The following is a 12,386-nucleotide window of genomic DNA, read 5'->3' on the forward strand; positions in this document are numbered from 1 at the left end:
AAAATAAAATAAAATAAAATAAAATAAAATGTTATCATGTGGTTTCTCTGACAATAGAATTAGTTAGGCTGGGAAAATCACATAGCAATTGAACATTATTCTGAACATTTTCCTGCCCTCAATCAAGATATTTTATGTACTACTGCCATCTACAGTTTAAAAAGCCAAGATAGCATATGTATTCTAAAGGGAAAAAGTTACAAAATTATAAAGTGGTATATTAAGAGATTTCACTATTTGATGGAATTTTGGTTTTCACTGTAAGAAGCATACAGTTTTTACTCTTCTAAAATAATACAGCCATGAGATTATCTTATACAATTGACCCTTGAACAACATGGGCTTGAACTAGACAGGTCCACTTATACACGAATTTTCTTCCACTTCTGCCACCCCTGCGTCAGCCAAACCAACTCCTCCTTTTTCTCCTCCTCAGTCTACTCAATATGAAGACATCGAGGATGAAGACCTTTATGATAGTTCACTTCCACTTAATAAATTATAAATGTATTTCCCTAATGATCTTCTTAGTAATAGTTTTTCTAGCTTACTTTATTGTAAGAATACAGTATATAATACATATTAACATACAAAATAACAAATATAACATAAAACATGTTATTCAACTATTTATAGTAAGGCTTCTAATCATTAAGAAGGTATTAATAGTTAAATTTTGGAGGAATCAAAAGTTATATGTGGATTTCTGACTGCACAGGGGCTGTGCCCTTATCCCCGCATTTTTCAAAGGTCAACTGTATATATAATCATAAGATCCATAACTTACACAACCATAAGAGAACCTGTAAGAAAAGGGCAAGTATCTCAAACTAAAATAGGTACCGCTAAACTAGTTTCCATAACCACAGAAAACAAATGAAAACTTTTCACGGGGCTTTTTGAAATTCCTATCTACCATTAAGATTTAGCTTCCAAAAGACATGTAAAGTTAAAAGGGCAAGTAGAAAAAGAAGGCTAAGAAGTAAATGGATGAGATTTTATCCAATAATTCTTTAACTAAACAAAAACTTTTTTAAAAATCATGGATGAGGGGGGTTAGGAGAACCAATAAATGGCTCTGAGTGTCTTAGTCCATTCAGGCTACTTTAACACACCACCTTAGATTGAGTAATTAATTAATTTTCTTTAAAGTCTTTTGCAAGGAGTATAAAACTTGGCAATTTACAAACCACAGAAACTTATTGCTCACTGTTCTGGAGGCTGCTGAGAGGTCCAAACTTAAAGCGCTGGCAGATTCAGTGCCTGGTGAGGGCTTATTCTCTCCTTCAAAGATGATGCCTTCTGGTTGCATCCTAATAGCAGAAAAGGTCCAGGGAGCTCCCTTCAACCTCTTTTATAAGGGCACTAATTCCACTCATGAGGGTGAAGCCCTCATGACTTCATCACTTCCCAAAAGGCCCCGCCTCTTAATACCACCATAGTAGGGATTAGGTTTCAACATGAATTTTGGAGGAACACATTCAGACCAGAGCATTCAGTTCCTGGCCCTCTAAAATTCATGTCTATTTCACAGGCAAAATGCATTCATTTCATTCCAATAGTCTTACAAGTCTTAACTCCTTCCCAAAATCAGATGTGGGTAAGACTCAAAGGTGCAATTCATCCTGAGGCAAATTCCCCTCCAGCTGTGAGCCTGTGAAATCCAACCTGTTTCCAAAATACAATTAGGGGACAGGCACAGAACAGACATTCCCATTCCAAAAAGATGAAAACAGAAAAGAAGAAAGGGATAATAGGTCCCAACCAATCCAAAACCCAACAGGGCAAACATTAACTTTTAAGGCTTCACAATAATCTTTGACTTGATATCCTGCCTTCTGGACACACTGGGGCAGGAGTTGGGCCCCGAGGTACCAGAAGCCCCCACCCCCATGACTTTACTGGGGACCGCCCATGTTGCAGTTCTCCTGGGTTGGGTCTGCATGTGGCTCTCCCAGGCTGGAGTTGTATGCTGAAGCTCTAGTAGACTAGGGCTTCAGGGAGTGACCTGCCCTGCTCAGCTCCACTAAGCTTTGCCCTAGTGAGGGTTCCTAGTGGTGGCCTCACCTCTGTAGCAATTCTCTGCCAGGATCTGTTAAGGCTCTCCAGGGCATCTTTTGAAATCTAGGTGGAAGTTACCATACCCCGCAGGTTGTGCACTCTACACCTGTTGGAGATGGCATCACTCAGAAACTGCCAAGGTTCACCACCTATGCCCTTTAGAGCAGCAGCCACTGTGACTTGCACTATACCTGGGCCTACTGGAGCCACACCTGGAATGGCTAAGGAGCACTGTGCCAAAATTTGGGGAGAAGACTTGACACAGTGCCAGGCTGGGATTACCAGTGTTCCATTAGCGCCTGAAGCCCCTCTTTGATAGTTCTGTCCCCCATGCCTTGGTACTCTGGGCCTGTGATGGGGGCAGGGGACAGCACTGGTAATCACTGAATGCTGTGGGTTTATTCTTCCATTGTTTTGAAGAACAGCACCAAGCTTCTACCCATCCACGTTAATCTCCTTATCCAAAGGTGACTTCGCCACTCTTTTGGTGTTCTCTCTAGAACATGCTTTTTTATTCTTTACATGACCAAGCTGAGACTTTCCCAAATCTTCACTTTTGATTATAAATTATATCTTTATTTCTCTCTTCTCACATTTTACTATAAAGAGCCAAGAGAAGCCATGTTGATCTCTAAACACTTTGCTTAGAGATTTCTTTGGCCAATTATCCAATTTCACTGCTCCTAAGTTCCTCCGTCATTAGAACAGGAAAACAATTCACTCAAGTCCCTTGCCGCTTTTTTTGTTGTTGTTTGGTTGTTTTATTTTTTTGAGACAGAGTCTCACTCTGTCAATCGGGCTACTACAGCCTTGAAATCTTGGGCCCAAGTGATCCTCTCTCCTTGGTCTCCTGAGTGGCTATGACTATAGGTGCCAACATGCTTGGTTTTTTTTTTTTTTTTTGGAGACAAAGTCTCACTCTGTTGCTCAGGCTAGAGTTCTAGCAGTGGTGCAATCTCTGCTCACCACAACCTCTGCTTCCTGGGTTCAAATGATCCTCCTGCCTCAGCCTCCCAAGTAGCTGGGGTTACAGGCACCTGCCACCATGTCTGGCTAATTTTTGTATTTTTAGTAGAGATGGGGTTTCACCATGTTGGCCAGGCTGGTCTCAAACTCCTGACCTCAAGTGATCCACCAGCCTTGGACTCCCAAAGTGCTGGGATTACAGGCATTAGCCACTGCACCCAGCCTAGCTAATTTTTTAAGTTTTTTTTTTTTTAGTAGAGATGGAGTCTCACTGTGTTGCCCAGGCTGGTCTGAAACTCCTGGACTCAAGAGATCCTCCTGCCTTGGCCTCACAAAATGTTGGGATTGCAGGAATGAGCCACTGTGCCCAGCCTTTTGCTGTTCTGTAGCAAGGATGGCCTTGCCTCCAGTTTCCAATAACATGTCCCTCACTCCTGTCTAAGACCTCATTACAATGGCTTTTACCATCCATATTTGTGCCAACATTCTCTTCACAACCACTAAGGTAATCTCTAATTAGGAGTGAGGCTTTCTCTATAGCTCTCCTCTTCTGATTCTCACCAGAATCACCCTTAATGGTCCACTCATCTCAAGAGGCTTTTTTCAGCCTGTTCCTCTGAACTCTTCCAGCTTCTACACATTATCCAGTTTCAAGGCCACTTCCACAGTTTTAGGTGTTTGTCATGGCAGCACCCCAGTTCTTGGTATTAATTTTTGTCTTAGTCTGCTATAACAAAATACCTTAGAGTATGGGTAATTTATAAACGATAGAAATGTATTTCTTACAGTTCTGGTGGCTGGGAAGTCCAAGATCAAGGCACTAGCAAACTTAGTGTCTAGTGAAGTGTTCACTCTTTGCTTCATAGATGGAGCCTTCTTGTAGTGTCCTCACTACAAGAAGTGGGGCAGAGCGGGGGCAAAGAGATCCTTTCAACTTCTTTATAAGGTCACTAATCCCATCCAAGAGAATGAAGCCCTCATAGCTTAATCTCTTCCCCAAAGGCCCCACCCCTTACGACCACCACAATGGGTACTGAGTTTCAACATGAATTTTGGAGGGACACATTCAGGAGATAGCAATGGGGTCTTATAACAATTAGGAAGCCAAAAAGGAAATTATGATTCCTGCCCAAGAACTCAGAACTGAAAAAAGAACCTTAGAAGTAGGTAAATTAAGGACTTGGGATGACCTGGTTGAAGGTAGAGCTCCAAATCTCCTCTCCTTCTTGTGACCTTTGTTTTGCAGATCCTGAGATTTACAGTAACCGAGTTAGTACCATACATCACTACTTATTAACAGAACTGGATGTGTAAGGGATCGTTCAAACTGACAATGGGAGAAAAATTATATATGCTGCCAAAGGAGAAATTCAAATCTGGGGTATAGCAGCATTAAACAAACAAAAAATAAGGGAAAATAATCTCTCAAAATGTAAGAGTTCTGTAAGGGCAAGACTCATAAAGGTTTGAGTATATTTAATTTTGATGCTTATACAATTACATTTCAAAATGCAGACTTTTAAAAGTTGGGTGCTTTACCTCATTTCACCTATAGTAGTGGTTGGGGAGAGGCAAATGCTTAGCAAATGTCTGAAAATATAAAGTGAGCTACCTTAAAATGAGGGCTCCTATTTAAGCTTAAACCTCTATGAGGTTTAGTACTAGATTATATTCTTCACAAACTTACAGTAAATTGTGTTGTATCTTTAGCTTGATTTCTGCAGATGATAAACAGTCCTCAACTAACCAAGGAAAATGTCATGTCTAGAATGTGTCCTAAAGACTTTCTGAAACCATTAAGTACGTTAAAAGATATCTTTGTCTAAATAACTTTGCATTTAACATAGTCCACGGTGCTGTTGTACATCATGGGCAAAATTTATCTGCACTGCTCTATAGATGAAAAGATGACACTGACAACGAAGAGTTACTGCTTAGATATTTAAGTACTTTTACTAATGGTGGGTGAGGCCACTTAAATTAGACACAGTTTCAGAGTAGGTGAATGCAATCTTGTTTATAAATAAGTCTTCCGAAAGTAGGCTACACACTATAAGCTCTAAGCATAGTTAACGAATGCACTTAGAGAAACAGTTGTTTTCCAGTTTTCATTCACTATCTCTACTGCTAAAGATTAAAATGAATTGGTATATTGTTTTTTCCCCAAAAGTCTTTAATGGAAGGAGTTTTAAATCACTCCAGATGTAGATTAACTATTAGGTCACATTTATGTGAGAATACATAGTTTAGGGTAGTAAAGGTTATTTTATAAGAAAAATAAAAAAGGAGGAGGACATAAAGTATAATACATTACAAATCAACTTAACAACTAAATACAAGAGAAATCTCACATAAAGAGTAAAAACCTTAATAATACACATCCAGAGTCCACATATTCAAATATGTGAAAATTAAATATTAGAGAGCACAATGCCTTTCTTTTACTCAAGCTCAAGACTTGACCAAATACATTCAGATAAAAACAAAATGTTTTTTAAAAGTGACTCAGGTAACTAAAATTAATTAGAATTTTTAAATTTATTTATTTATTTATTTGAGACAGGGCCTTGCTGTATCAGGCTGGAGTGCAGTTGCACAAACACGGCTCACTGCAGCCTTGACCTCCTGGGCTCAAGCAATCCTCCCACCTCAATCTCCCAAGTAGCTGCGATTTCAGGCATGTATTGCAGTGCCCAGCTGTTTTTTGTAGAGACAGGGTTTCACCATGTTGCCCAGGCTGGTCTTAAACTCTTGGGCTCAAGTGATCCACCTGCCTTGGCCTCCCAAAGTGTTGGCATTACAGGCGTGAGCCACCTACCGTATCCGACTTAACTGGAATATCTGATCAAACATCTTTAAATTAGTCTTAGCTAAACAAAGTTTCAATTCTAAGATTTAATAATTTTCTTACCATTTGGGGTCCAACATTCACATTGATTGGTCCTAAGGTTTTTGGTAAAATCTTTGTAGGTGAGTTGGTATTGGAAACTGGAAATGCAACAAATGAAATGTTGCCTGAAATGATATCAAAACATTAAATTAGTATTCTGCAATACCAAGGTCATTTTCTAGCTACATACATCCATGGTCCTAATCCATTTTGTTGAAGTAATTTATAATTACCTTAGTAAGCATATTACAAACAAAATACACCTTACTGAAAAGCCATATAAACGATTGCTTTGTTGTAACAAATACAATTAATTTTGCTGCATAACTATCTTATTTATATTTTACTGAAAATCTATAAATAGTTCCAATTAACTGATAACTATGAAATTTTCAATTGGTCTTTTAGAGGAAAAAATATTTACAGAATATATAATGCAAATCACAGTTTATATCAGAATTGAGAAAAGATCTTTAATAGACATGATAGAACAAATAATGTATGAAACATGAAAAGTAAAATAAACATTCAGATTTCTTTTTAGTACAAAATATTGCGACTAAAGGCTAACATATTTTCAAACTCTCAGATTGGTAATGCTTTGGGGTTTTATAATACTAGATAAAAAAACATGGTGCTAACTAGTTATTAATACTAGAAAGTGAGATCTGCACCATGTTTTCAAGTGATTTCAGTACTTTAAATTTCAAATTAACATAGCAAACTCCTACCAAGAAAATTCCCCACAAAGGAAAAGCCAACCTATTATTTTCTGAACCATAACATCAACTACTTAATTCCCCCGGCAAACTTCAGCTTATCAATGCTTCTCTTAGAAGATAACAGTGTAACAAAATATATCAAAGGAGATCATCCAGGAAGTATGTGAAAGAAGGCCAACCCTAAAACCCTGGGGACAACCAACATTTAAGGGTAGGATGACAAAGACATTTCCTTCTTAGTTGCCTTCCTCAGATGGCCCACATCTTACAAAACTTGACCATGCTGCCTTACTATTTTTTTTTTTGAGATGGGGTCTCCCTCTGACACCCAGGCTAGAGGGCAGTGATGCAATGATGGAGCCTCAAACTCCAGGGCTCAAGTGATCCTCCCACCTCAGCCTCCAAAGTGGCTGATGCCACAGCCCTGTGTCACCACACCCAGCTAATTTTTTTATTTTGTAGAAATGGGGTCTCGCCATGTTGCCCAGCCTCGACTCAAACTTCTGGGCTTCAAGCAGTCCTCCCCCTCAGCCTCCCAAAGTGCTAGGTGTTAAAGGCTTATGACCAGGCACAGTGGCTCACGCCTATAATCTCAGCACTTTGGGAGGCTGAGGTGGGCAGATCATGAGGTCTGGAGTTCAATACTAGCCTGACCAACATGGTGAAAACCTGTCTCTACTAAAAATACAAAAATCAGCCGGGCATGGTGGTGCGCGCCTACAGTCCTAGCTACTCAGGAGACTGAAGCGGAAGAATCGCATGAACCCAGGAGGTGGAGGTTGCAGTAAACTGAGATTGGTCCACTGCACTCCAGCCTGGGTGACCAACGGAGACTCCATCTAAAAAACAAACAAAAAAAGGCTTGAGCCACTGCACCGGCCTAAATGACATTTTTCTTTTTCTTCTTGGTTTTTTGAGATGGAGTCTCGCTCTGTCGCTCAAGCTGGAGTGCAGTGGCACGATCTCAGCTCATTGCAACCTCCACATCCCGGGTTCAAGTGATTCTGCAGCCTCAGCTTCCCAAGTAGTTGGGATTACAGGCACCCGCCATCACACCCAGCTAAATTTTTGTATTTTTAGTAAAGATAGGGGTTTATCACGTTGGCTAGGCTGGTCTCAAATCCTGATCTCAGGTGATCTGCCCACCTTGGCCTCCCAAAGTGTTGGGATTACAGGCATGAGCCACTGCACCCAGCCCCAAATTACTTCTTTTATCTCTGCTCTGTGCTTTCTGCCTTTTCAGGGATTTCACCCATCAATTATCTACTCTGTCTCCTGAATTTTCAACTATTCCATTGGCCCTTTCCCTTCAGTTTTTCTCTCTGCCCATTTGGCACTATAGAGAAATTTTCCCCCTAATTACACTTTTAAAAATCAAATTATCTTTCTTGTACCCACTCAGCAAGTCCTAGTACCCAAATCTGCTTCTTCATGTTCTCACTCTTGATATATAACTGAGCCTTCCTATATGATCATCGAATCCACCCAGTGATCCAATCTAGAAATGATCTTCATTCCATCCCCTCCTTCCTCATTCAACTGACCACCACATTTGTTATTCCTTATTCTAGTTCCGTTATGCCAGCGCTCCCCAACCATTTTGGCACCAGAGGCTGGTTTCGTGGAAGACAGTTTTACCACAGATCGGGGTGGGGGAAGGAATGGTTTTGGAATGATTCAACCACCTTACATTTATTGTACACTTTATTTCTATTATTACATTTTAGTGTGAAATAATTATACAAATCATTTTAGAATGAAATAATTATACAAATCATCGTAATGCGGAATCAGTGGGAGCCTTGGGCTTGTTTTTCTGCTACTAGACAGTCCCCTCTGGAAGTGATGGGAGACAATAACAGATCATCAGGCATTAGATTCTCATAAGGAGTGTGCAACCTAGATCCCTTACATGCGAAGTTCACAATAGGGTTTGTGCTCCTATGATAATCTAATGCCGCTGCTCATCTGACAAGAGGTGGAGTTCAGGTGGTAATGTGAGCCAATGTGAGCCACCGAGAAGAGCTGTAAATACAGATGAAGCTTTGCTCACTCACTGGCTCCCCTGCCTACCACTCACCTCCTGCTGTGTGACCCAGTTCCTAACAGGCCATGGACTGGTACCTGGTGGCTGATTAGGGACCCCTGCTTTATGCTGCTGGTACTCGTTTAATTTGCAACTTTATATCTGGTTTGAATACAGTTACCCTCTAAACTCAGTGATTCACAATACTGGCTGTTCAACACAATTACCTGGGAAGCAATAAACAATACTAATGCCTACACTCCAATTCTAGAGCTGCTGATATAACTGATCTGAGGTAAACCTGGCCACTGGGCCATTAAAAGTTCTCCAGACAGTTCCAGTGTGCAGCCAAGGCTGAGCACCACTGCTCTTACTAGATATCCTACCTCTTAACAGCTTTCCTACCCACTCCATGCATCTATAACAAACCAGTCTTTCAACTGGTAAAACTGTTCTGAACACTCCCCTAATTAGGGTTTGTAAGGACGCCACAACACTTCCTAAATGCCTCTCAGACTCCTCAACATAGTACAAAAGTTCTAAGTCGAGATCTCACCCTGCCTTCCTTTCCCAGCTTCGTCTTCAGCTGCTCCCTCCACATGCACCCCAGAATCCAACCAGATTAAATATTTTACATTTCCAGAAAGGCACCAATTCAACCACCTGGCTTCGGCATATACCTTTCCTTCTGCTGAGAAGGCCCTTCTCTACTGAGCCAACTCCTACCTACTAGCACTTCAAAATGGATAGATTCCACACCATTTTCTGAGCAATTATTATGTCCCCAGAGCCTGCTCCACAGGATTCCTATATATATGTACATATATACATACACACATATAGTATATATATACATATATATACAGACACACACATACACTGTTGCCCTAAGCACTGATGATGAAAAAAGTATATATATGTGTGTATATATATATATATATTATATATACACACACACACACACACACAAATTTTATATGTGTGTGTATGTATGTATGTATGTATGTACATATGTGTACTTTTTTCCTCATCGATGCTTAAGACAACAGTGTGAAACAGATTATTAGTGGCTCTATTTTATACATTAAGAAATTGAGATTGAGATTAAATACAAGGTCCCATAGCTAGTGAAGCCGATGGCTCCACCTCCAAAGCCTCTGCTCTATGCAACTCCTTCTCCTTAAAAGCTGTCCCATCCCCTGTGGTCTAAATCCTGGATATTCCTCTTCTGGCTTCTCATAAAACCTGTTATTACTTACTTGTAACTCTATTATAAATGGGCTACATCTCTCAGCTTTGTATCCTAGCACCTAGTTTAGCTTATTGGCACAAAACAGGTGCACAAACTATAAAAACTGATCAGCAAAGATTGAAATTATTACTTTTCCTAATCTGGATGCCAAACTTCCTGTAATAAAGCGTAAATTACAGCCCTTTTTATTTTTCCAACCAAGATCATAACTCATACTGAGTTTGAAATCAATTTAAAGAGCAGGTCCTTTGTTTATTTTGCTTTTAACACGACTGAACTGGTATTATCAAATAGTTTCCCTATCTTGTAATTGTGCAACTAATTTTCTTAAAACATAAAATGTGGCCGGGCATAGTGGCTCATTCCTGTATTCCCCACACTTTGGGAAGGAGGGTGGATCACCTGAGGTCAGGAGTTTGAGACAAGCCTGGCCAACATGGCGAAACCCCATCTCTACTAAAAACACAAAAATTAGTAAGGCATGGTGGTGCACGCCTGTGATACCAGCTAGCTGGGAGGCTGAGGTACAAGAATTGCTTGAACCCGGGAGGCGGAGGTTGCAGAGAGCCGAGATCACACCACTGCGCTCCAGCCTGGGCAACAGAGCAAGACTCTGTCTCAAAAAAAAAAAAAAAAAAAAAAAATAAAAAAAAAAAAAAAAAAAAAACACTACAAAAAAAAAAAAAAAAAAAAAAAGAAATTGATAGAACAAAAATTACAGTCCAGAAATTATTTCACTTATATATGAAAATTTTGTACATGATAAAGGCAGTATTTCAAACCAATGATGTTGAGACAAGAGACTGTCCATTTTGATAAAATAAATTTTAGATTTCAATTTCTCATATTGAACAAAAATAAATTTCAGAAAAATCAAGTATTTAAACATAAAAATTAAAACTTTATAAAAGTATTAGAAGAAAATATATGATATTTTTATAATCTGGGAATGAGGAAGGCCCATCTCACCATGTTACAGAATTTAGATATCTTAAGTGAAAAGAGTGATAGAGCTGACTATTTGAAAATCAAAACTTTCTCTATAGCAAGACAATATACTTAGAAGACAAATGTCAGACTGGTAAACAAATGTGCAATGCACAGGTCATTTGATTACCATCCTTAAAACATTGTTTAACTTACCCTTATAAATCAACAAGAAAAAGATAATACCCCAATATAAAAATAAGTCTGGTATATGGGTGAATACAGATGCCAGTGATGGCATGAAAAGATGCTTGAATAATTAAGTAACTAATTTTTTTAAAAAAAGAAACCTTTTGCCTACTAAACTGATAAAAAATTAACAAGTCTGATAATACACTGAGTTGGTGAGGATGTGGTAAAATGAGCGCATTTTAAAAATACTGACTTGGCACCTACTACTATATGTCAAGAACTAAGGCTAAGCATTAGGATATTCAGTGAACAAGTAACATTCCTTCCTGCACTCAAGGGGTTAACATACTCTGTTAGCAAAGGGAGTATTGTAGAACCTTTCTAGAGATTCTGACAATGTGTTGATTGTAATTAGAGAGGAATAACTATGTGTTAGAATACAGAATTTTAAATAAATGCTTTAAAAATAATTCTACACATTTAAAAGCGTCTTTCCATCTCAACAAATACCCTCTGTTGCCTAAGTGGCAAGCTAATGTCTAGCTTCTGTGACATCATGATTGACAATGGGCATGCAATCTGACCAGCAGTTCTTCTGGTGGAAATATACTCTAATACACTAGGCAGATAAGAACAATTATACATGTCCTGGGATTGGAGCATTATGGAGAAAAGCAAAGACCTACAAAAAATTCACGTGTTTAAACATCTTTTGGTGAATGTGTATGATAGAATATTATATAGTCCCTAAAAATATAAGCATGTATTGCCATGGAAAAATGTTACTATTATAAGAGAACATGATTACATTTACATGAAAAACTACATATACATATATTTTTATATATTTATAAAAAGCCTGCCAAGAGAAGCCACAAATTTAACAGTGGTTGGCTCTGAAAAGTAGCACAGAGGAAGCTTTTATTTTGTTTTATACTTTTTTACTATTTGAAAAAACATTTAATGAACATGTATGCACTTGCTTTATAATTTTAAAAGCTACTGTCATTCTGAAAAAAAGAGAGAATGAATTAGCCATAGCTGCTAAAACAAGTTGAAGATCTAAAAATGATTGTCTTGTAAGTAGTTAAAATGAAATTTGCTTTAAATGCAGTTAAAAAGGAGCTGGGCACAGGGCTCATGCCTGTAATCCGAGCACTTTGGGACGCCGAGGTGGACAGATCATGAGGTCAGGAGTTTAAGATCAGCCTGGCTAACATGGTGAAACCCTGTCTCTACTAAAAATACAAAAAATTAGCCGGGCATGGTGGTGTATGCCTATAATTCCAGCTACTGGAAAGGCTAAGACAGGAGAATCACTTGAACCAAGGAAGAAGAGGTTGCGGTAAG

At 38.9% G+C, this 12,386-nt stretch overlaps 1 protein-coding gene across 1 annotated transcript in view; it reads right to left on the reverse strand.

The window, feature by feature from the left end:
* TFDP2 (transcription factor Dp-2) overlaps positions 1 to 12,386 on the reverse strand; it is a 182,352-nt gene that overhangs the window by 44,073 nt on the left and 125,893 nt on the right. Inside the window, 1 exon segment of the mRNA XM_017523750.2 lies at positions 5,939 to 6,042. Coding sequence (XP_017379239.1) covers positions 5,939 to 6,042 — 104 coding nt within the window.

The sequence above is a fragment of the Cebus imitator genome, unplaced genomic scaffold (assembly GCF_001604975.1).
Source record: "Cebus imitator isolate Cc_AM_T3 unplaced genomic scaffold, Cebus_imitator-1.0 Scaffold30, whole genome shotgun sequence".
NCBI lineage: Eukaryota > Metazoa > Chordata > Mammalia > Primates > Cebidae > Cebus > Cebus imitator.